Genomic DNA, 24,494 nt, shown 5'->3' with positions numbered 1-24,494 from the left:
AAAAAGAAAACTAGATGAAAGAAGAATATGTACCTAGTAAACCTAAATGAACAACTAGTAACAAAGATGTTGTGTGTTATAGTTTCTACACAGTGAAAAGTTATGCTCTCTTCCCATTCATAAGAACTTGAAGTGACAAAAGGGAAGTTCTTGTTTTTCATTTACTGATATACCAAAGAGAAAAGTTGTTGTCCAGCTGGAAGAGGTGTTGGAGAAATACCTATCTCCCAGCTCTCAACAACAGTATCAATGTCTTACTCCACCTAAGCAAAAAAAAAATCAGAGGAATGGGAAACCAAACAACTTTACAGACACAGCCCAAACAACGTATCATACATGCATAGGGTTACCTGTTCAGGAGTACTAGAGAGGAACATTTAAAGGGAACTGCTAAAACTTCATTACTTTGGAATCCAAAGATAGACAATATGCTGTCCCCCAGAGGCAATGGGACTGCTCAGCTATATAAAGTCAAACACTGGAACCAAGTAAGGAAGATTTTTACTGTCCATGCACGTTTTACTTGTTATGTTTCTTGCTTGCCACCCAATTTATTTACAGATTTTAACAGAAAACTGCTGTATTGGCTATACAATAAACAAACAAACAAAAATCCCAAATAAACCAGGAACGAACTTTATTTCATGGTAGGGTGATGTACTCCTAAAAAACTGATTAGATCCTTTGCCAAGTTCTTGAAAAATCTACATTATTGATACTGAAAAACTCTGTCTTTTAAGAGAAGATTTGGACAAGGAAGTTACGCCCTTATCATACATATTAGTAATACCAACTAATCAAATTTTACATATTTTAACTTTAAAGGTTGGTTAAAAACCCCAGTATCTTTTCTGTCTAGAAAAATCACTGAGCACAGAATACTATTTGGAAATAAGGGTGTAATACATAGGGTTTAGAAGTGTTCAATCTATTCATTAGTTTCATACACCATGTTGAATCTAAGCAATCTAAACAATAACCAGAAGAGCTGGCCAACTACAGTGCATTTCCCATATACAGTTATCTTGAAGAATGCTTGATTTCATATACTACACCATTTCCCCAAGAGCTTACCTGTCTGTCATGTTGAGTTTATAAATTACATCAGCCTGAAAGAATAGGTAAAACATAAAAAATATCATAATCAACTGTGTTTTTCTGTTGTTTTTAAAAGTGAAACTATTAATCAAATCCTAAGTTTGTTATCATGAAAAGAATCACAGTAGTGATGTTACCCAGTCTAACACTGCCCTCCAACAGTGACCTACTGCTACAATTCTGGTCACCCAAAATCAGGGAAGACCAGATGAAACTGGAACAGATACAGGTGAGTAAAGTAACTACGGCATTCAAAGGAATGGAAATCTGAGAGGCGAAGAAGAAAGTATGGATTGTTTGGCCTGTCAGAATGAAGCCTGAGAGAAAATATAATTATCTATGTCTATATCTAATCAATGCGGGAACATCAAAGCAGAGTAGCGAAAAAAATTATTGACAGAAGAACAAATAAGTTTAATACTGGAAATTACAAGATGGCTCTAGAGAATACAGGTTTTGGAACAGCCTTCCGATAGGCAGATTGAGTAAGTAACAAGAAGTAGAACTCAACTCGGGTCTTAATTGCTTTTAACATGGAGCATGCTATATCTATGGAAGGGGTTACATAACATTGTCTCTGTGATAGCAGAGAACTGGACTTTGTGATCCAGGAATTCACTTTCACTATGCCTGTCTGCTCTTGAAAAATGGACTTTCAAAGAGCAAGCCGGATAAACTTAAGTGCTTCAAAGCAGTTATTCTTACCTGGCCCAGGAAATAAATTCCTCCGCCTACAATGAAAGCTGATATTGCAGTGCCAAACACAGAAAACAGAGTGATGGAACCGATGTTCTGAAAAAAATTACCCTGGAACACAATAATAAAGTAAGTAAATTAGTGAAAATGACCTGAGGGAAAACTCATGTTTGGGTTTGCATCTAAATTAGATTCTGATTCACAACTGGGTTTCCAATAATAAAGCTTCATTAGTTTGGTTCCAGGTACCCCAGGACATACATCCACACCATCTGCCTAAAGAGCCTGCTCTCTTGAGGACAACAGCAAATCCCTCTGATACCCAGGACAGGATGTCAGTCTGGTACCCTAACAACAAACCAATCCTCAGACGAACAGCTGGATATTCACCAGTGCTTTGACACATTCCCCACCTGACAGAACTGTAAATTAATCCATCTATTGCAGACAGGGCATGTGAAAAAGGCTTGTAAACTTCCCAGTTGCTAGTCCATTTCTTAGGTTGTGATTTTGTATGAAAAAATCTTCAGTGTTGGTACCAATTCATGATATTACTATCGCCCACTGCTCACTCCCTCTCCTGCACCACAGCTCAAGTAGAAAGGCAGCACACAGGGAGGACCAGAACCACTTCAGCCAGGACTAGTGCTGTGAGAAATGTCCACGGAAACACAGGCTCCCAAGCAAAGGGTGAAAACCCTTGTAAATATTTTCCTCTTCTTTAAGTACAGAGTGACCCCACCTTTCCCACTTCTGATCCTACTCCTTCCCATTTTGCCTCCTTCACATCAGCCCTTGTACAGCTCTGATGAGGTAAGAAACCTCTCCAACCAAGGAAAACAACCTCTGTGCAGTACCTAGCACCTGCCAACATTCAGTTAACAGTAACAAGCTGCATTCCCTGCATTCTGGGTTGAAGAGGCTTAAATTTTGCATTCTCAATTCCCTGATGATTAATATGATGGAATTTAATGCAATTATTCTAAAATTCATGAAGATAACTAAAAGCAGAATGTGTTCCAAACAAAACCTCAACATGTAAAATCAGTGTCTGGCAGGGGCTAACCTTGTGCAATGAATATCCAGATTCAAATATAATAGGTGGAAGCAAAAGCAGAAAAAACATATTTGGACGAAACATTTCTTCTTCCTGCAAAACAAAAATGAAGTATAATTTCAAGGATATCATAATTATTGAAATAACATCAAATCTTCCAAAAGGGAAATTATTTAAAAAAAGACAACCAAAAAATGTTGGAAAATGAAAATGGCACTAATCTTTCTCCCTTCTTATCACAAAATAAAAGACTGAAGAATAGTAAACTACTCCAGGGCTGCTACTTCTATTGGTTTTTTTTAATCCACTGATAGAAATCTAGGTGTTACTTATTTTAAATCACTGTCTCCAAATAAGCTGCACAGAAAACAGGTTGGTTATGGCAAAGGAAAAGTCTTTCTGTTTCCACAAAAAGTATTCCCATTTTATCTCACAGTCTCAAAATCTGTAAGGACCGTCAAGGAACGGTGACCTATTGGCCACTGGTTTGAATATAATCTAGGTTAACTGTGACCAAGTACAGTTTCGCTAGAAAACTCATCACCTGACAAATCAGATCATCATCTAAGCACACTTGCAAGTGAACAGGCTCAAGATATATACCACTGTTAAGAGTCTGAGGCTTGATTCTTCTTAGCAAACGTAATTTATGCCTGTAATTTAATGGTACTATTCTGACAGTTCCTTTTTACCATGAGAGTGATATAAATGAAACCTACCGTGAAGTAAGATGTTATTTTTTGGTGACCTTACTCTTTGTCACCTATCTCAATCACTTGGCTAACACTGCTTTATGGAGTTGTACCCCCAAACCAGCACCTTGTTTTTTTCTGCTGGCAGACTAAGCACAGAAGGAAAATGAATCACGGCTGAATGTGCCTCTCTCTTTACCCACCAGGCTCCCTCCTGGTCCCCACATTTCTGAAAACAGCAGAACTTGTCACCTTTGTAAGCAACGATTAATTTGTTTAAATCCAGGTTAAACAGCTGATTGACTGTTCTGTTAAAACACCAGCTTTCAAAAAAGAAGTACTCATCTCTTTAAAGTCTCATTCCTGTCTGTACCAGTGATAATCATCTTAAAGGATTTGGGGGACTTAGAAAATAGAACTCCTCCTTTATACTGAAATGCTCTAGTCCATTACTCTGCATGCACAATTCTGTGCATCGATGGCTAACACTACCTAGTTTCTGTGAATACAGTAACTGTGCTAGAACAAAAAACCCGCATATCTGATTAATTACACTGTTTAAAAGCCCCTGAAAGCGGAGCTGGACAAGGAGGCGAGAAATAATGAAAAGGAAGGACTGCATTTGTCCTGCATTGAAGCAGAGACCAGGAAAGTAAAACATGAGGACTGTAATTATCAGCCATGCTAGCCAGCAAGAATCACCAGCAAGTACAGGGTCCACTGAAGACTTAGGAAGGCATGATTGGAAGAAATTACATTACAAAGTTCTTAGGGCAGGGATATGATCCAAGATTTGTTTTGTACATGGATATAGCCCGCAGTTAAATATTCTATTTTTTTTCCATATCAGATAAACAAAAATTCTCTAGTAAATTTAACATCATTTAAAACCATTTTATAAAATACCTAATAATTATTGATTAGAACATTTCACATCTGAAATTATGACAGCCTATGTTAAAATCCAAGCTTTAATACAGTGACAGTAACTTAAATAAGCAAATAATAATGTGGTATCTGTGACCCTTTACCTTAGCTCATAATGTGAGCAACCAGACACAGCATCCCCAGTGCCTCCCAAGATCTGACCAATGCTTACCAGAAATAAACTATGTAATTCACTAGCTATGATCAATATTTCCTGTGTTTATAGAATCAGTGCTCAAATCAGAGCATACTTTAAGCTTTCTTTTTTCTTCCTACATACGTGATCTTCTTCAGATTATTTAACCAATAAGAAGCTATTTTAAAATGCTGATTTTGTGGCTGTTTAACTGACTTTCAATTTTAAGTCAAATCCAGCTGACACAAATCAGGAATGAAAAACCACTAACTAGTACACCACTCACTGTTTCTAACAAGTAAATATGTAAAAATGAAATATCACAACATGACTCTTGAACTATGTAATGGCTTAAATGAATGTACACAGAATTAGTGTAGTTAGTTGACAAAAATGAGAAGTATAATATGTAATTAAAAAGCTACATCTGATTGAAAATCTATGCATTTTAATGTATTTCAACTAAGGAGAAAAAAAATCTTCCTTTAGGGAAATAACTGCCAAGAAATATTAAGCTGCAAGCTAGAAATAAAATTCACTACTCAGACCAAGATTTTCAGCTTGCTAATATAAATCTTGTTTAAAATTGGCCATTCAAATCACTGTGATTTCAATCAGTTCACTGATCTAATCCTAATAAACTGTTTGATCCTATGAAACAAAATCACAATTTAAATACTGCAAGATTTTAAATTAAAGCAGGAATAGTGAAGAGTTCATTGCTTTGATGATGTGGATAAACTGTAGGAGGCAAAATCCTCGCTTCACTGTAGACTTCACCTCTTGGAGACACTTCTGCCAGGATTCTCCCTCCCTGGGGAAGCCTCTGTAACTCTGCATATGCACAGATAAGACCTCATAGCATCACACACTAATTCAGGTTGGAGGGGACCTCTGGAAGCGTCTGATCCAAGCCCCTGCTTAAAGCAGGGCCAACTCAGAGCAACTTCAGCTGCTCAAGGCTTTATCCAGCCAAGTTTTTAATATCTTTGTGGATGGGGATTCCCACAATCTCTCCGGTCACATGATCCTATGTTTGGTTGCCATCACTGTTAACATTTTCTTCCTAATATCTAAGTCTGTAAAGCACTGGGCACCAGGACAAGGACAACCTTCTGCACAGAAGCTTTGCCTGTATTTTCTGCTGGAAATAAAGCTCAAATCACGTTTTCATTGTCTCAGCCAGCGTGAAAAATGCTGCTGCTTCAGGCACACTGGTTTCAGCAGTCTTTCCACAAGAAGCAATGGAGTACTCAAGAAACATGCCATGCTGAATGGATTGCTTTGTGAACTATCTGTTCTTAACACCACAATTTGTTGTAGTTTTAAGTAAATAAAATAAGTAAATAACATGACTTTTAGCACAGCTATTCTGAAGAAGTGCTCCTTTTTACCTCTGTGAAATCTGTTAACATCTTCAGGTAAAACATGTGACTTTACAACCTATCAAAAAACATTTTTTTCTGTGAAAACACCTACAAAATTAACTCCAAAAGGAGGAAGAGGACTAAATACAGTCAAAAAGTATACAAGACAAATAACTGAATTGCTATATTTTTTACTGTAACTGATCCCAAAGATGCCCAGTACCTTCTTCTACCATGTATCCAATAGGAACAGATTTGGTATCGTAAAAAGGGTTACTCAGGGAAAAAAATATTGTGTAGAAAATGGTCAGCAGGATCAGGACCTCAAATTGGTTGTACTGTTATTAAAAAACCCACAAACTTTAGCATCAAGTGTAATGTACATAAGTTTTGGGGAATTACATCTAAAGAAACTAGTATTACAAACAGTCTTATTTTAAACATTTAAGGATTGTTCTACAATTAAAAATTAATTGCTTCATATATACCTTCCAGTTGGCCAGCTTTTGAGCCTCTATGATTTTTATAAAAGCTCCCATAAGGATACCTAGGAGAGAATGAGATAACATTCTGAAATATTCACAAAACACATCACTGTTTCCATTAACTGTTTATCGACTCTCAGCCAACAAAGTTTTAAAAGTGAAAACAAGGTAAAACATAAAGCAGCAAGTCTTTCATTCCTAAATCACAAAAGCACAAAGTGGTTTTGGGTCCGATATATGACAGTTTCCAATACATTACATAATTGCATAGCTTCCCTACACGAAAGATTGTCACTTGGGACATCCAAATACTGAACACACATATTGAGAGTGCTGTGTTCATTGGTTCATAAAGGTAACCGATTTTACTACTCAAAAATGCTACTCATCTAAGCTGCATTCAAATAAAATCCCACCCTTCTTGCTGAAGAACCAGGAAGTTATGAGTTAGGTATCTGTGTGACAGCACAAAACCTTCATGTCACTTCAATGCTATTTGCAGTGTTAACACAGCTTAAGTGAAATCAGTCTTCTCCACAGAAGTGAATTTTGTCTCAATGAAATCATAGCACTTACTGGCAATGAAGTAGGCAACAAATTCTGATCAGGGTGGAGACACTGTCAGAACTATTTCCCAAATGCATTACACATCTTTTAAGTCATGTAGAAATACTAATTTGAGTATAAAAGAATTTTATCAAGGGTGCTGCAAACTCAATGGTTAAAGGTTATCATGCTCTTTCCTCCTATACATCTTCAAACAGGTAAGACAGAAAACTCCAAACTAACAAGACTTCTTCTGGAAGTCATGAAGATAATTCATGAACTGTCATTAACTGCTTTCAAGGAGTTATGAGGAATTTGTCTTTAGTCAGATTCCAGATCTGTGTTTCTGCATAGTTGTGTTTTATTATTTACAGAATGGAGACTTAATAGTCAAACACTGGGATGCAGAAGTGAAAAACATTGAATGAAAGGTAAAAAGCAGATGAGAAGCTTAAAGTATGCTTTCCTGTAACTCATCTGTTTTTATCCTCTCACGCTGTAGCTATCAAAAGAATCTTACAAATAGCATCACATGGATTACTCCTGATGGATGTGTCATACACACAAAGCCATGAGGCTTAAGCCTTCTTTTATACAAAAATATGTGAAGGCATTGGTCCCAGAGGTTAGAAATAATTGTTCCATGAAATAGTTTATACGGAAAGGAAGAGCAAAACATTAATGAAGGAACATCAAAGGTCTGCTGTTCTTTGAAGGGGGACAGAATGCAGACACAGCCACTCACATGCCATATTAAACACAGGTCTCAGTACTAACAGTCAGGCTTTCCATTCTGGGATGGAGGCAGTGTCAGAAGCCAAGGACTAGAACATTTCTAATTTTTGCAGAGCAGTAACATTGCCTTCCACTGGTACAGGCAGTACTTGCATCACGTGACAAGAAATTTATGTGGGGAGAAAACAAACCACAACAACCAGAGTCTATACATCTGAAGGCACAGACTTCAGGAAGTGTAATTCCTGAACAAACTTTCAGTATTTTATGAATTAGTATTGAGAGGCCTCACATAAAACTATGTTTAGAGGGTATTTAAAAGAAAAGAGAATCCCTTAACTCACTTCTGCTGAAGTGGGAGGGCTCCAGCACAACTTTGTGAAATTGGACCTCTGTGAGTGGGCCAACCATGGCCTGTGGGCTACAAGCTGGACATCCCTATCCTATGAGCTCAGGAGGCTTAAGTAAAAGGCCAGTTTCAATCTCTTTTTTAGAGGAAGAGCTAATCACAAACTGACCCTAACAACAGTGTCACGGACAGACAAGGTCCTTTCATGATATCAAAAGTTAAATGAACAACAATATAAATGTAAGGCAACAGCAGAGGTTAAGGGAAAAGGATGAGTCTGAATCATACAACTTACACCTTTATATAGCACAAGTTACTTCTAGCTGCATATTACACACAACAGTACTACTAAACTAAGATTATGCTAAGCAAAGTTATGAAAAAGAGCTGCCCAACATAATGCATCACCAAGAGGATTTAATAGCAGCAGAATCAAACTCTGATGCTGGTTTTTAAAACCTATCCCACACATCTTTACAAACTACTCTTCTTTTATTACTAGATTAATGAACGCAGTTTTTGTTCAGCTGGTTCCATCTATTAAATCAGGTAGATCAGTTTTGTCAAGGGGCTAACTGGAAAGCTAAGTCTGTAAGACTTAATCTAAGCCTCATTCTTTTGAAAATGTTATAGGAGTTTTCTCATTACAACCAGCCTTTATTTTTCCTGAGAACATGTTAAAACTCGGTAACAAATCAAAGAGAAAAACTTTTCTGGCAACTATTTTTACCAACAAAATTCCAGTAACTTTTAAGGACGAAGATCAAAATCCAGCCTTAGAGAATGCACTCCCACCCTGTCCACCAGGAGAGAAAAACGCCCTAGAAATTGTAAAACAGAAGCTTCTGAGCAGCTTATACAATGGGAGGAAAAACAGCTGTGAAAATCATACTTATCTTCTCTGCTGCCATTTTTATTGGCCTTCAATAACTGCCTGAGAACATTTGCTTAATTTACAAGTCAAAATAGGACACACCTCACTTCTGGCACTGCTAGCAAAACTGGATACTTGAAACTCAAGCTGTGCTCTTGCAGCTGTGTAGATCATTACCAGTAACAGAGGTTCACTGACCAGCAATTAGCTGACAATTCCAATGATTATACAGATGCCATGTCCTGTCAACAGAGCTGACAGTAGTTTAAATATGACTGAGTCAATAAACTAAATAAATAAGGCTTAAGTGACACAGGACATCTGTTAGCTGGGTTGCCAGTGGGTATAACACTCTCGACTTAGTGGAGTTGCATTTGCTGGTATCATCTTGTCTGGTTTGGGAGACAGACTACAGCTATGCTGTGGTTCATACCAAAAACCAAACTGTGCAAGTTTCCTATACGCCCTCTATGTGAAAATAGAAGAGATGCACTGCTGCTCCTTCTTACCCATCTTGAGTAGCAGGGACAGCCCCAGCAAGAAAACTTACCAGTTTCATGAACAAGCTTTTGCTGGGACTGACAGGAGCACAGAACATACCAGCACAGCTAAAATCCTTGTCCTGCTGCTGAGATGCCAAGAACAAGAAACAGAGAGAGAAGTGTCTCTGCTGCTCTCTGCAAAGCTCAGCAGGAGCAGTGATGCAAGCTTGCCTAACACCTCAGCTCAGCACTGCCCAGTAGTTGGCTTGGGGCAGAATATAAGGAATGACAGTAAAGAAAATCCAAAACTAGGCCAGCAAGAGCCAATATACTGCTGCATTTTAAATTGGGGATTATGCTTAAGTTTAGATTAGCTATTTAATAACAATGGTAACCAACCTGATTAGAAGCCAAATGAACGCCTTTCACCTGGATTTTTGTGTACAAAGAGGAAGGGTACTGAAGGGATAGTAATGTCCTTTTGGAACCTTTCAAGACACTGGAAGATATACCACACAAGACACCTCACCTGTCCACGGCAATAATGTAAGAAGGGAAGGAAAGAGAAGTGTGTCAATAGTGAATCAAACACTGCATGGTTTCTGTGTGGATGACAAAGTCAGGATGACCTGCAGCAGCTCTGATCTTTCTATGTCATACTATGGTAGACAGAGGCATAAACGCACAAAAGTCTGATGGATGCTGCTCCTATAAAGATGAGGTGTGCATGCAATACCCAGGAAATCCCTACCAGCAGTATGACAGATTTCTCACAGGTCTATTTGTTTTTCATCTGCACAGAAACATCAAAACTCAAATGTGAATTTGCAAGTGAATGTCTCTTTAAGCTTCCACACCTTCTACTATGCTAGTAACGTGACGTGGTCCGCATCAAATAGTTACCTAAAAATTCAAGGAGTCACGCCTGTAGGAAAAGATGTTTTTCTGTCTGCTAAGTACCAGCTCTAAGATCTTCTCAGTCTAGCACCCAAGATGCAAGAAGATTCCTGTTTTCCAGAAAGTATGAGGTACTGACAAGCACCAGAAAGCTTATTTCCTCCTGTTGCAAAATTGTGTGAAAATACAGTTAAGAGAGATGAGAGAAGGAGGTGCCAGAAAGTACAGCAGGCAAAGCCCAGGAGAAAGACAAAAATCTACCTGCTCAACAAGTATTACACTCCTGCACACTATGTTAGGATTACAATTACAACTAAGCATCTTTCTCTTTTTGTTGTATTTTTAGAATCGCTGAAATTGTCACTAGTAATAGAAGCAAAAATATCACAGATTCTTGGAAGCAAGTTACAGAGACAGCTGAAAAACTGTTGCTGGGATTAGTTAGACCAAGTTCTTTAAACATTATGTTAGACAGTAGGTACAGAAAATAATAAATGTATTTGGCCTGATTTCCTCCTCATTTACACATTTATACATCAGGAGCAACAGCATAGAAATAAGTGAAATTACCCTAACATAAAACTACAGGCTTAGGAGTACTCCAAATTTAACTCAAATTAAGTAAGCACTTGATCTTCATTAAGGGTGGCATTCTCATAGCTCAAGTCATAGGAACAGCTCTTGTCATGGTACTACAGGGATAGTTAAGTATCTAGCAGTCCAGGCAAGTTTTCGGGATACAATTACAGTCCCCACCTAGATTAAAATCACATATACAGGCAGAATTCTACTGAAACTAATACAAAGACATGTACCACTTCAAATGGAAGGCCAGGGTCTCGCTGCCACGGAGTGCTCCAGTATCTTGTCCTACAGTGCAGATGCAAAAATAGAGGAAGCTGCCGAAGTACTTATGTAGTGACATCCCTATAGTGCCTATATGTGTCATTTTACTGGGCCAGTCTCTGCACATATGCTCGTTTCTTGATTTCTTCCATGAATTTAATTCTATGAATTGGTTGTTTTCTTCACTGCATCCAGTTTGCTGCAACTTTCTAGTGATGGTTAACACACAACAGAGTGTTCAAGTACAGACTACTGAGAGTCCCTGAATTAACACAAATTCAATATAAAAATGTCATGGCTACTCACCTAAAGAAACAACAGCCACACTCTCTGGTAAAAAATGAAGTCGGTATTTTATCAGTAAATGCACCAATATGATGCAGATAGCTGTGAAGGAAAAAAAATAAATTGTAGATTTAGATGTGTTAGAAGAGAATAAAATATACTTTTAAGTAGTATTTCTAAAATACATGCAGCAAAACTTCTAATGATTTAGCTGACATCCACTAATGCAAGTAACCAAATTTTAGTTCAAACCTAATTCTCACTGAAGTATGTAAATGGATCTACAAATCACAGAAAATAACTAAGGCAAATTTTAGGACTTAAAATTATCTTCTAAAAATACCAGTGTTACTACTTTTAGAGCCTGATTCAGCTTACAAGAAAACCTTCTCTGAGCAGTAGCTGTAAAAAATGTCAGTTATAGAGAATACACCATTTTAATAAAGTTTTTGGTAAAAATGTTGTATTTTTGAAATAAAACATACATGTACACATGGCCTCAATTAAAATTTCAAAGCTACACACTTTCACATTTCAGTCCCTCTGAGCAGATGGGCTTTACCCAAATGGATAATCACAGAATCAGAAAAATTACATTGGAAGGGATCTCTCGAGGTCATCTAGTCCAACTTCCTGCTTGAAGCAGGGCTAATTTAAAGTCAAAGAAGGTTGCCCAGGGCCTTTCCAGTCAAGTCTGAAAATCTCTGAAGATAAAGAAGTCACAAGCTCTCTCAACCCTAGTTCCAGCGCTTAAGTCTCACAGTGAAGAATTTTCTTCTCCTCTCCAATCCACATTTCTCTTGTTGCAAGTTGTGACTGGTGCTTCTTTTTCTTTTGTGCACCTCAAAAGAGGCTGGCTCCATACCCTCTGTAACTCCCATTCAGTGGGGCTATGAGGTTGCAGAATGGGTAGCCATTTAAATATCCTGGTTCTCTTAACAAGCATCAGCCAAATTCTTATCCCAATCAGCAAGAGACATTTACTGCTGAGCATTGCTAAAAGTTAAACCAGTAAGGGGAAATGACCAGTGCAGAAAAACACAAAACCAGATTTGGCCTGAAGTGAAAAAAAAATTAGAATTTAAATCTGATGCAACATTCACTTACTGTTTTTAAAAATTCAATTTTGTACTGTAGTAATGTATTTCATCCAGTAGGGAGAAAGTCTGTGTCTCACAGCAAAAATGAAGGTTACAGTAATATGAAGATACCATCATAGCCTCTATGCCAATGGTAAAGGTAAATTACAAAGGATCGATAGCAGATCTGGGTACCATCCATGGATATGGTTGGAAGACACCACTCGATTCTTGTAGAACTACTGCAGACAGGACACTTATCTATAAGAATCACATAATCCTGAATTATTAAATTCCTAACAATTTTGATCTGAATATTCCCCGCATTGAAAGTACCACAATTCTTCTCTCATTTTAATTTAGCTCAACAAAGGGTCAAACAAACATCTGGCCTGCATGTCTGTAATACATGTATTTCACTCCATTTGCTAACAAATCATTCTGCAGTGGCCTCGGATATAAGCAGTATTACTGCTCGCGTTTTGTCAGAAAGCAACTGAAGCTCAAGCAAAGTCAATAGCATTTTATATACTGGAATCAAATTGTGACCCGTTAATCGCAGCAGAGACTGTTTTAAACTGTGTATTTGGCAAACTTAGTCATAATTAGGGGAATCTTCATTCTCCTTACTCTGCGCCTTCTAAGTGTCTGTGACTCTCACCCTATTTTAGTGTGCACAGCACAGTGCCAGGCCACGCTACAACAGCATGTATTTTGAACTTGTGAACAAACTAGCTTCTTGGAAGCTCTTCACTGCTCTTAGTGATTTGGTTTAACAGCTCCTTCTAGTTAACTAAAAACCAAACAGCCACTCGCAGATGGTTCAGAAGAGCGCCTTCAATATACAGCCTGAAAAGGTGCAAAATGGTCCACAAGTAGTTCCGAGCACTGGCATGGTTTGCTGGATCACACCACCCGTGAACTACTGGGGTCTACATGATCTGTATTTACTATATAGTGGCACAAAAAAGAAGTACAAACCTCATAAATACAAATACCACTTTTCATTGTCCTACTCTCCAATACGGTGCTAAGGAAGGAGTATCACACTGATGCCTGCATTCTCCCACTTGTTATCTCGTACACCCAGTTCATACACAACATGGTAAGCATTTCATCAATGTGCACGTGAACAGATGGATGGGCTTACGAACTGAGCAACAACTCATGAAAAACAGTAATATTTGCTCAATTACTGGCATGTAATTTGTTCAGGGCCAAAGCAGTGGGTTCAGAGCAATGAGCAGGGATGGTTCCATTCATGAAGACTGGCAGGGCTCCCTTCCCCACATATTTACCCCACTTCCACTCCACCAATCTTTATGATACCGATCAACCAGTTCTCAAAACACCTGAGTTTACAGTACAATATTTTAATGCAGACTCAAACTGGTGTTTACTTTAAAATGCTGTACTAGAAACTGCAGCAGTTCAGAAGCTGACTAACAAGCAACTCAGACATTTGGCTGCCAACTACCAAACAGACTATGGGAGCAACAGCTTCATTGTGTATCCCAAGCAAAGTTTTTATTCACCTGTCAATCAGCATTATTGAGTTTCGTATCGATTTCCTGCCTGTTAAACATGAAAAATATGCATCCAGTAAAGACATCTAGGATTACTGTGTTAAAAGCATTCTATACTGCTCTTTGGGATAGATCCATAAAGGCATCTGGACATTACGGATTTCCAGCAAACTCCAGTGCAAGCACAAACATGCTTTCTATTTAGCAGATCTAATCACCAGCTCCCTTCTACCAGCTTTTGACTACTTTGCTGTGGCAATAAAACAAAAGCAACCATAGTCTAAGAAGTAATTCCTACCACCATAAATATTTTGGCAGCCTGGTATATTCTTTAGCTGTTGGTCGCCCATTCCTGTGTAAGACTGCTCAGTTTGTATCTGGCAGCGTATCATCTGGTCCAGGCATTTGCACGTATCAGGAGTATAACAATCAGGCAAGAGGCTGGAAAAAGCAGTGTTCTGGACAGGCTAAAAGAACATTTTGAGTGTCCCCTTAAGGAGAAGCACAGTAAAAGCATATAACATAACAGGAGGGAATTCGTGGATCACATGAACATGGCAGAATAGAGGTATGACTTTGAAAGTGAAGTGGTGTTTGAACAGATAAACGAGCCATAGAAATCTGGGGTCAGAGACTAACTCATGCTACTTCAGGCACTTTAAATTTGGGGCTTGACTTCGACACAACACAGCTCAGAATGGATCTGCTTCTGTGTCTATTCTAATTTAGAACATTTTAAAGGCCATTTTACAGCTCACGACATCCAGATTTAACAGTATGGTATACACATTCATTTTCACCCTTCCTACACTCTTAAATCAGAGATTATGAATGGGAATAACCATGAACAATAAGCTTTTATACTGGCTTTACTTTGTTCAGGGAACTCCCCTGTCCTGAGGGTGATGCTTTTAAGATCCATTAAGTTATCAGACTAGCATAAATAGGCTGGAACACAGTCAAAAAACTCATAGCTCTGTTCTTACGTCCTAGGAATACAATTTTACCATGAATGGCCCTCTTAAAATCCACGAGACACACATATTCAGAAATTTTATTTTAGTCTTAGAAGTCTTCTAATCTACTGAATTTTGCTTTGGTCTTCCGTTTCTGTTCAAATTCTAATATGCCATTGACCTCTGGGAAAACATTAACCCTCTTTGAAGACAAACAGATACTTTACAAATAAGCAGAAGCCTTCTACTTTTTGCTGCACTTAATAATAGTTATTTATAGGAGACAAAATTTTATTTTTTTTAAACCCAAATGATTTGCAGAAGTTTCTGCATTGCTGTCAACTCCACACCTATTATTTTCTCCATTTGCTACTGGAAAGAATAACCACTTAGAAGACTAGGTGACCGTCTGTCACAGAGAAGTCTCTCAGTGTAGCTTGCTTTGGAGGAACCAAGCACACAAACACACAAAGGAAAACAGACAAACCCTTAACCTTCCAGGAAAGTTTTGTTATTGTTACAGTTTTGACCATAGCGCTGCTCCAAGCAGATGGTGGGAGATAACTATATTCTGTTAAAGAAAGGTAACAGCCCAGACTTATAGAAAAGTTGGGTGTGCATCTGCTATTCAAAATGCCTATATATGTACAACAATGTTAATATAATTATGGCAATCTGCATGTTATTATTGCACTCTTATAGGAATGTAAGAAAGTAAGGAGAGCCAGAAAAATAGATACTGAACTTTAGTACTTGTGCATGTAAATCTGACTGCTTTCTATTGGCTTATGTAACAGAATACCTGAGGGCTGTCCAGAAGTGCTACAAGTAGTTAAATTGACATCTGTCTAGTATGCTGTCCTCAAAGACAGCTGCAAGCACCATGGAGTATTCTGACGGTGTCTTTTTCACACATGAACACATGCCACGTGCTTGATAAAGAAGGCGAAGACAATTAAACGTGTTGTTTGCACTTTGAGACCATGGTGAAAAGGTTTGCAATGGTCCTTAGCTTTCCACAGGTTTGGAAGGTTCAGGCAGTTATATATCCAGCTTTCTAAATCCCTGTGCCTGTACAATAGTCCACTTCATAGAGAGAAAACCAGAGGAGAAATAAAATGCTATGATTTTGAAAGTTGGCCTATGTCCTCAGATACAGAGTATGATTAACAGAGATTAAAAGACTTTCAGTTCATCATTCACCTAAAACAAGAAGACTAAAAAAAATCGTCATGCCACTAGATTGCTCCTCTTGCTGTGCTTGGACTCCAGTCTGGACTGGAAGGATAGGTTTAGCAGGTGTAGGTACCACCAGTTTGGTAGTAGCAGCCAGCGTAGTGTGGAGGGTGACATTGATGACTTCATGGGTGGCATTTGCAGATCTGTCAGGATAATATAATACACAATTATACTGGATGGGAGCAGCATGATAAAGACTTAGCCTACTAAAGACACGCACACATGAAACAACCACCAGATCATACTGAATTTGTACTAGTGACCAACACATTAATGTTGCTTTTTAAAAGTGGTCTCTGATCACAGACAAGTACTGGAAGTTCACATTCATGGAGCTGATTATTGCTGAGTTCCTTGATGCACTGCAGACACCAAATATTTTGCACTGCAGCTTGGGATACAGGTGAAAGCCTGACACAGAGAGAATGAACTAGCTCACTTAGCCTGTCGAGTGTAACAAACCCGCTGTGTCAGACCAACGGCACCCGCAGGGACTGCACTTGCCAGCTCCTATAGCCCTCCCTGCCGGCCTTCCCTCCCGTGGGCAGGATGCTCCCGGACCCCCTCCAGGGACCCGCGCTGCAACCCCCAGCCCCAGGCGCCATGCTGAGCGAAGGGGCGGCACCGAGGGACTGGGGACACTGCCCCCCCCGCCCCGCCGCAAGCCCCTGCTGAGGGGAAAGGCACCCCCGTCAGGCACACGGCAGCGAGGCCCTGCCCCGGAGACGACGCTTTCCCGCCAGCAGGGCCCGGGGCAGCGGGCCGACCCCTCTCGCTGCCCCGGCCCGACCGCCACCACACTCACTCCGCCATCTTGCCGGCCGCCGGCTTAAACCTCCCACCGCGCTCCCGCGGAGCCGCCCCGCACGCAGCCACTTCCGGGGCTCCTGGGCGACACTCTAGCGGGCGCGTCCGCAGGCTCTATGATAGAACCGGGAATGGTCGTGAGGGCGACAGCGCGCATGCGTGCACGGGGGCTCCCGGCCGCCGGCGTCCTTCAAGCGGGCGCGTGATCGGGGCAGGGGAGGGGGAGTTGTCACGTGAGAGCGGGGGCGGCTGCGCGCGCGCCGGTCAGCGAGCCGTCCTGCCGTTGCGTGGCGACGCCGCGTCGTCATGCCCTGGTGCCGTGGTGTGATGTCACCCTTCCCGCGCTGCCCGGCGGGAGCGTCCCGCCCGCGGGTCCCACCCTGCGCCCTGGCCTGGCGGCCGCTCGCCCCGGGCACAGGCATGCAGCCGCCATCGCCCAGCGGCTCCTTGCCCCTCAGCCGTCGCTGCCTGGCGCCGCGTCCCTCAGCCATCGTCGCCCAGCGGCTCCTTGTCCCTCAGCCATCGCTGCCTGACATCATGTCTCTCAGAGCTGCCATCACCCAGTGGCTCTTTGTCCCTCAGTCGCCATGGCCTTGCACCTTGTCCTTCAGCTGTCATTGTCTGGTGGCTCCTTCTGTTTCAGCCACCATTGCTCCTTGTCCCTCAGTCGTTGTTACCTGGCAGCTCCTTCCCCGACGCTATTGCCTGGCTCCTTTCCCCTCAGCTGCCATCACCCACCAGCTCCTTGTCCCTCAGTTGTCATTGCCTGGTGGCTCCTTGTCCCTCAACTGCCATCACCCAAGCTCATAAGTAACCCCTTGTGCTTAACTGGAGACTGAGGTCATGGTGGCACAGGGTTATTGTTTCAGAGGGTGCGCTGGAAACGTGGGTATCATGACTGCAAAAGTGTGCTGAAGCATCACGTCAAAATATTCTGTGGTGCCTAAAAGCAGGAAATGGATCCTGACTTTTTAAATAAGACGTTCAACCCGCAGCTCCCCTAACCCTTTCCTGCTGGCTGAGCAGAGCTGGGTAAGTGCACAGCTGATCCATGGTCGCCTTTCACTGCTGAACCACAGACTGAGAACCTTGCCTTACAGCAAAAAGAAAGTGTCAAATTAGCATTTATCCAGTTACCATCAAGCTGAATCAGAAAGCCACTGCCGCAAAATCAGTGTCAAAATGTTCTTGAATTAAAATATCGCCAAGTTGTCAGCCTTATCTTGTGTAAGTTTCAAATGCCCTCCTCTGGCACAGGCTGCTGCTGTGAGTTGGGTCTCTAAGCTCTCCCGCACATCAGTTCTTACAGGAAAATGGGGCTCATTAGCACCTCCCAGCTTACAAAGCCAGTCATGGGCATGCATACATCCAGTCTGAAAGTTTGAGATGCTGGGATGACGGGCACTATGGAAACAAATAGTATAACAGCATCACATGCATTGCTGTTCATTTCTGGTTTGACTTCCTCAGGGAAGAAAAAGGGGTTTGTACAATCAGACTTATTGGTTTGTATACCTCAGGTCATTTTGAAGGACCTTTAGACTATCAGCTGTGCACTTTAATCAAAATGAAATTGTAGATTTATGGCACAGACACACTGACACTCATGTGATCCTTTTACGTGAAAGGGAAAGCCATTCAAATAGGTATGAACATGCGTGAGTTTTAAAAAACAGTGAGATTTGGGCAGCAGCCGTTTGTGTCACAGGTGGGGCAGAACTGGAGAACGTCTGGTTTACTGTAGTGAGACTGAACCCACAGCTCCTTCTTTGCTCTCATCTTCTGATGTGGTTTTGTGATGACCTACTTAGATAGTCTTACTATAGTTATAATGAAAGGTTTTTTCCACACTGGCTGATTTCTGACAATCTACAGTTTGCTAATCCCCATCTGCTTTAACTCATTCTTTCCATCCCAGTAGTGTTTGGGACAGTTTAGTGTGCATGACTTCAGCTTAGGCACATATGATGTGGCGCCCTTAAAGCTCACTGGTGTCAGTGGAAAATGAGGGTGGCACTTTGCAAGGTGGTGCAAGCTGATTTCCAGCGGAGATGTGCACATCTTTACTCCATTTCGAAACTGGGGGGACTGTGGGCCTCCAACACATCAGAAGCTCAGGCACTTCTGCTCTTTTATCTCAGTTTTCACGATGCTCTGGAGTGGAGATTATGAACACTTCATCCATAAATAATGAAGCTTGATCCAGAACATGCTACACTTAAGCTGATGAAACACAGGAAATTTCCTTGTGAATGCTGTCTTCCTTTTTTGTGCAAAAAGTAAAATTCGAAGTTTTCCAAGCCTTGGCCAATTTCAGTATTTGTGAAGTGCTCCACATGTGCTGTGTCAAAGCACCAGAGGGGTATGGAGGGTCGCTGCAGTACAAACAGAGTCTGGTGCACTCTAGATGGCTGGAAGTAGCTGGTTGCTAAAAGGTGAATTGTCAGCGTTCCCCTTGAGAACATCTCTAAAAAGAAATTGGTCTTCTGCAAATTTGCATGTTTTTATCTTGTAATAGCTTTTGGGGTTTTTCTTTTGCTTTTCTGGGAAGCCCAGTGAAAATGCAAGAAGTTAAATTGAAAGGGATTGAGGGAGAACCGGTGAGAATGTGGCAGAGGAGGGCAGTGGGGGCTATGTGCATCTTGCCTCTGCACAGCATGGCTCGTGCTCTGGGTCACAGACAGGAAGAAGCTCCCCTGCTGTGCAGCCCAGCCCTCCTCGCCCGGTCCTTACCCTGTCCGCCTAGAATCAGATAAAAAATTGTTGAAAGGCACCTCTGGAGAGCTCCAGTCCAACCTGCTCAAAGCAGGGCCAACTTCAAAGTTAGAAGAGGTTGCTCAGGGCCTCGTCCAGAGAAATTTTGAAAATCTCTTAAGGATGGAGAGTCCCCAGCTGCTCTGGGAGACCTGTCCCTGTGCTGCACCACTCTCAGGGTGAAGAACTTTTTCCCTGAAGTGCAGCTGGAAGCCCCCTTGTTGCACTTCATAACTGGTGCCTCTTTTGTTGTGCAGCTCTGACAGGAGTCTGCTCCTCCTCCATGTAGCCCCCTTCCTCCATATCTTATAGCTGTGCCTATGCTGCTCTGGGTTAAAAGGAGTAGCTGCATCCGTCTGCAAGGGCAAACTTTCTGAAAAGTAAATCAGCAAATGGTGGAAGATGTAGAGCCATTGCAGCAGTGTTGGTCAGGGAAAAGGGCATGGCTAGAGTCCCGTGTAATCTTCACCTGTTGCAATGGGCTCTTGCAGTTGTCACCAGAGCGGTGTTCAATTCTGTACCAGGCTGGTGCAAAATAAAGAAAATCTTAAAACTATCTTTCGTAGTCACTCGAGTTTTGCTTGGCGTGAAGAGTAGGTCATCTGGCCTAAGAACGAAGGCCAGAGATTTTAGCTGTTTTGCTTTCTCTTTGATTTTTCTTTGCTTTTGTTTTGCTTTGGGGTTTTTTGGTTTTGGCCTTGGCCTTGTTTTTTCAGTTGTTTTTGTTCCTTAAATCTTTCAACTGGCATGATCAGGAAACTCCACACTTGTTTTGTTTTACTGGCCTTGTAGCTGTCATGTGCTTTTAATCATGACAGATTGAAGTAGAAAAAGGATGACTGCAGATGTAACTCTTCAGGATGTGAGCTGACCTTCTCCTCACTGTGCCTGCTGGCCCTGGCCAAAAGGGAACCACAGATGGGTGTTGGGGGCCACGGGAAGGGTTCAGGAAGGGACGTGGAAGGAAGGAGGATTGAGCCAGGAAAGTAGAGGCCTGGGAACCTAGAGAAACACAAACCAGGACTGAACCTCACAAAAGCCAGGATCTGAAGGGGAAAAAAAAAGAAAAAGGGAAAAGGTAGACGGAGGACAAGGATCCCAGGGACCCCTGTAGGAGGGGGAGCATCAGAGCGGCTGGAAGCATCAAGGGCTGCTGGGTCAAGCGACTATGTAAGAACAGGGAGCCCCAGGTACTAGGAGGTGCAGTTGGTCAGCTACTGTGAATTGTCACATTTCCACTGAAATGAAGTGTCATCCCTGAGAGCAGCGCACTATGGGTGAAGTAACCACAGGTGATAACAAATTATAACGTCTAAAATGTTCTGTATGAAGAGACGGTAATTTTCATGCCTCATCTCTGACTCATCAGCAGGAAATATCACTGCTTGCTTGACCTGTTGTTGCCACTGAGAAGGGGTAAGTCAGACTTACTACCACTGAGATAACTACTGAACCAAACACCGGTCTAGCATCACTATACAGATGGTTTTCCAAGGACTTGGTTGCAACAGAAAGTAATCATGCTGGCAGGAGGCCTTTCAGCCTGCTTCTCACTTGTGGTTTTCTGATGCACGGCTACTGAGCATCTGTTGATTAATGCATGCACTGAATGTTGCTTTCAATAGATCCCAGGAATTTCACAGTTGTTTAAGCTCATCTAAGATGATGTGGCTGTAGGTAACATAGTGTTTAGTTTTAATTCTTAAATTATACAGAGCAGCCTAAATAGCTAGCTACGTGGAACACTGTAACCTTGTGCTGGAAACGTAGGGGAAGGCGCTAATTTACAGGCACAGGACTTTGTTCTCTCTCTAAAGAGCAAGGGCATGCCAGATTTACTCTAGGGAGTTGGTTTAGCAGTTACGGCAGTCTTTGGCCTTGGAGAGATCTGGGTTAGCTTTCTAGATTGTCTACAAACACGGTGATCTCAGGCAGGTCGAAGTCACCCTTGATTCAAGTCTTTCTGAAATAGCTAGCACTGAACTTCCTCCTGCAGCGTTGTGTAGTTAGACAGTGGGAGGAGGCTGCCAGGTGTTGTAGGGAAGGTGGAAGTGCTTCACCTGGATTTACTGTAGAACTATCCTACAAGTATTTAAATATGCCAATCACCTTCATAGCTTGTCTTTATAGTAAAAATAAAACGTTTCCCGGGGTATGGAGAGGGGTTCAGCTCTAAGCTCCCCTGAAGCCAGATTCTGATTCTGGCATGGAACATGGTATAGGCTAAAAAACAAAATGAGCCTGGGGTTTCAAAGGCATAAGACAAAATCAGCAATATCAACAATACCAAAATCAGCAGTGGCCTTAAGATCTGTAGGCTGCATGTGAGGAAATGCCTATGGCTACAGCACCAAAGTGCCAAGAGGGCACTTATTGCTTACAAAAGACCTTTCTTTTGGGGGCTTCATCATCTGCCAGGATCGGTCCCATCACAGCTGCTGAAGATGTTGGCAGGCTGCGATGTGAATGCCGGGGAGCTGCATTGTCCTGAAAACAACCTGTGTGCAAAAAGATCATCTCCTCCCACTCCCTTCTCTCGATCTTCCTGCACTCCAGTATGAGACTGAGAAAGAGAACTGATGGTACTTTAAAAGGAAGGATGAATGATCTTTGTTATCAAACTCAGGACATTTATTTATTATGCAGGTGAAGGTTAAGCATGCCACTAAGAAGGTAGGGAAAGAGTCAGCCGTGTAATTTGCTTGCTTTATTGCTTTTGGGCAGATGGGAAGGATTCTCTTAGGCTGACTGATGAAATGCTGAAAATTGTTTTAAACCCTTCACTGTATAGATTTGTTTTTATATCTTCTTAACGTGTCTTAGTATATATAGCGTCTTATTCTCTTGTTCTCTAGATATATGCATAGGCATATGCCTATGTGCATACTTACACACACACTTATATGTATAAATACAAACATATAGAGAGGCAAATTCCAGGCACAAGTTCTCAGCAGATAATGTCTCTCCTCTTTCTTTGGTGTTTGTTGTTTGAAACTATTGGATGCTTGGTTTGTTTGCTTTTCATGTCGTGTTTCATCTGGTTGTGACATGCTAAATCCGGAGTTTATCCAGGAGGAAGCAGTGACAGAGGGAAGCACATCGCGTGGCTGTAGTCAGTGCCCAGCAAGATGTGCTGCTGTAGCCAGTCAGCAAAGGTTGTGATCCGTCTTAAATGCAAACAAATGGGATCAGCCCTTGGAAACAGGGACCCAAAGGGCACTGGGAGGGAATGTTCCCAAGGATGCTGTCATGTCACCTGCTGACACTGCTAGTCAAGTGGCTGAATACACAGGCTGAGGAGACTGAAATCCTCCCTTGCCTTGGACACGGGGATGGTGTGAGGAGTACCTTGTCGAGAAGCGATGGCTGACTTCTGCAGCCCTGTTTGCCCTTCAGGGAAGTGCAGCCTCCTCACCCCAACCTCATTTCCTCATTTTTGGCACTGGATGCTTGTTCATGCTGGCTTGTGCCCTGCCACACACCAACAACCGCTCTGCTGGGTAGGTGGACACAGAGGACAGTCCCCATCCACAGAGCTCGCCGACTTCCCAACAGACAGGCTCTGCTGGGTGAATGGTTCAAACACTGTCAAGTGGGGCCAGGAGGTGCTGCGCCAGAAACAGAACATAGAGGAATTGTCCTCCCTCGGTTTTGCTTTTAAACAGTGAACGTTTTGGGACTGAGAACTCAGACATTTCATGTGTTTCAGAGCTGGTGCTGTGCTTGTGTGCCATGACTGATCCGAGTCTGCTCTTGCAGCAGTGTGTGATGGGCCTTCTGTCTCAAGACGCGGCTCTCCCAGCGTGAATGGGTTATGCTTAGTGACAGGCTTTGGCAGGAGGCAGTTGCTATTTTACAAATGCCTAAACTGAGGCACAGAGAGGCTGGAGAAATGGCCCTGAAACAGACAGCAAGTCAACGGGTGAGCTGGGAAGCACATCTTACAGGGTTCCCTACCACCTGCCCTCTGACCAACACTTTATCTCGAGACCCACAAAGACTGGGGAAATCTGCTCCCACTTTTTCACACTGATCTCCCAGTAAACAGGTTTCTGTTTTTTACCGGTGCAGATGGCTGTCACTAACACCACTTACTTATGTGACCTTTCTGGTCACCGCGGACAACCAGCCACACGGGCTGACCGCACCACGGGCTGGAGCCCAGCATGATGCAGTTCCACGGTCGTGTCTTCTGCCAAGCCCAGGGATGCAGCTGCACTGCGTCAGGCCAGCAGGTCTTGCAGGCCCTGGGTCTTCTTTCTAGCAATGGCCTCCGAATGCTTCTGCACGCTCAGAAAATGAGGCGAGAGAAGGCAGTGATGACAAAGTACTGCCCTTTTCCATTTCTTCCTGAATGTATTCCTCAAGTCAATCTAGTTTCTGCTTTAAAGGGCTGTTCGATGCTTAATTTCGAACAAGCATTGCAAGTTCAAGCGTCCCGTACCTTGCCACACATGTGATTTCTGGAGTGTATCTATATATTTGGCGCATGTGTATCCATCCCAGAATTTGATGGCACTTTGCATATGTGTGTGTGTAGAGGGGATGACAGGGAAAGAAGATGCCAGCAGTAGAAGCCATCATTTGTAAATTAAGAAAAACAAACAAAATAACCAAGAATGGAAAAATCAGTTATGGTCAGGTTAGAATTAGAATTT

At 41.9% G+C, this 24,494-nt stretch overlaps 1 protein-coding gene across 1 annotated transcript in view; it reads right to left on the bottom strand.

Annotated features, from left to right (window-relative positions):
* SLC9A8 (solute carrier family 9 member A8) overlaps nucleotides 1–17,111 on the bottom strand; it is a 29,331-nt gene extending 12,220 nt beyond the window's left edge. Inside the window, 7 exon segments of the mRNA XM_050907191.1 lie at nucleotides 1,075–1,109; nucleotides 1,804–1,905; nucleotides 2,861–2,944; nucleotides 6,462–6,520; nucleotides 11,494–11,574; nucleotides 16,237–16,415; nucleotides 17,078–17,111. Of these exon segments, the coding sequence (XP_050763148.1) occupies nucleotides 1,075–1,109; nucleotides 1,804–1,905; nucleotides 2,861–2,944; nucleotides 6,462–6,520; nucleotides 11,494–11,574; nucleotides 16,237–16,415; nucleotides 17,078–17,085 (548 nt within the window). The 5' untranslated portion in view covers nucleotides 17,086–17,111.
* Between the last annotated feature and the right edge of the window lie 7,383 nt (nucleotides 17,112–24,494).

The sequence above is a fragment of the Gymnogyps californianus genome, chromosome 17 (genome assembly GCF_018139145.2).
Source record: "Gymnogyps californianus isolate 813 chromosome 17, ASM1813914v2, whole genome shotgun sequence".
Lineage (NCBI taxonomy): Eukaryota > Metazoa > Chordata > Aves > Accipitriformes > Cathartidae > Gymnogyps > Gymnogyps californianus.
Note: the sequence above shows the minus strand (reverse complement) of the source record. Positions and strands in the feature narration are given on the sequence as shown.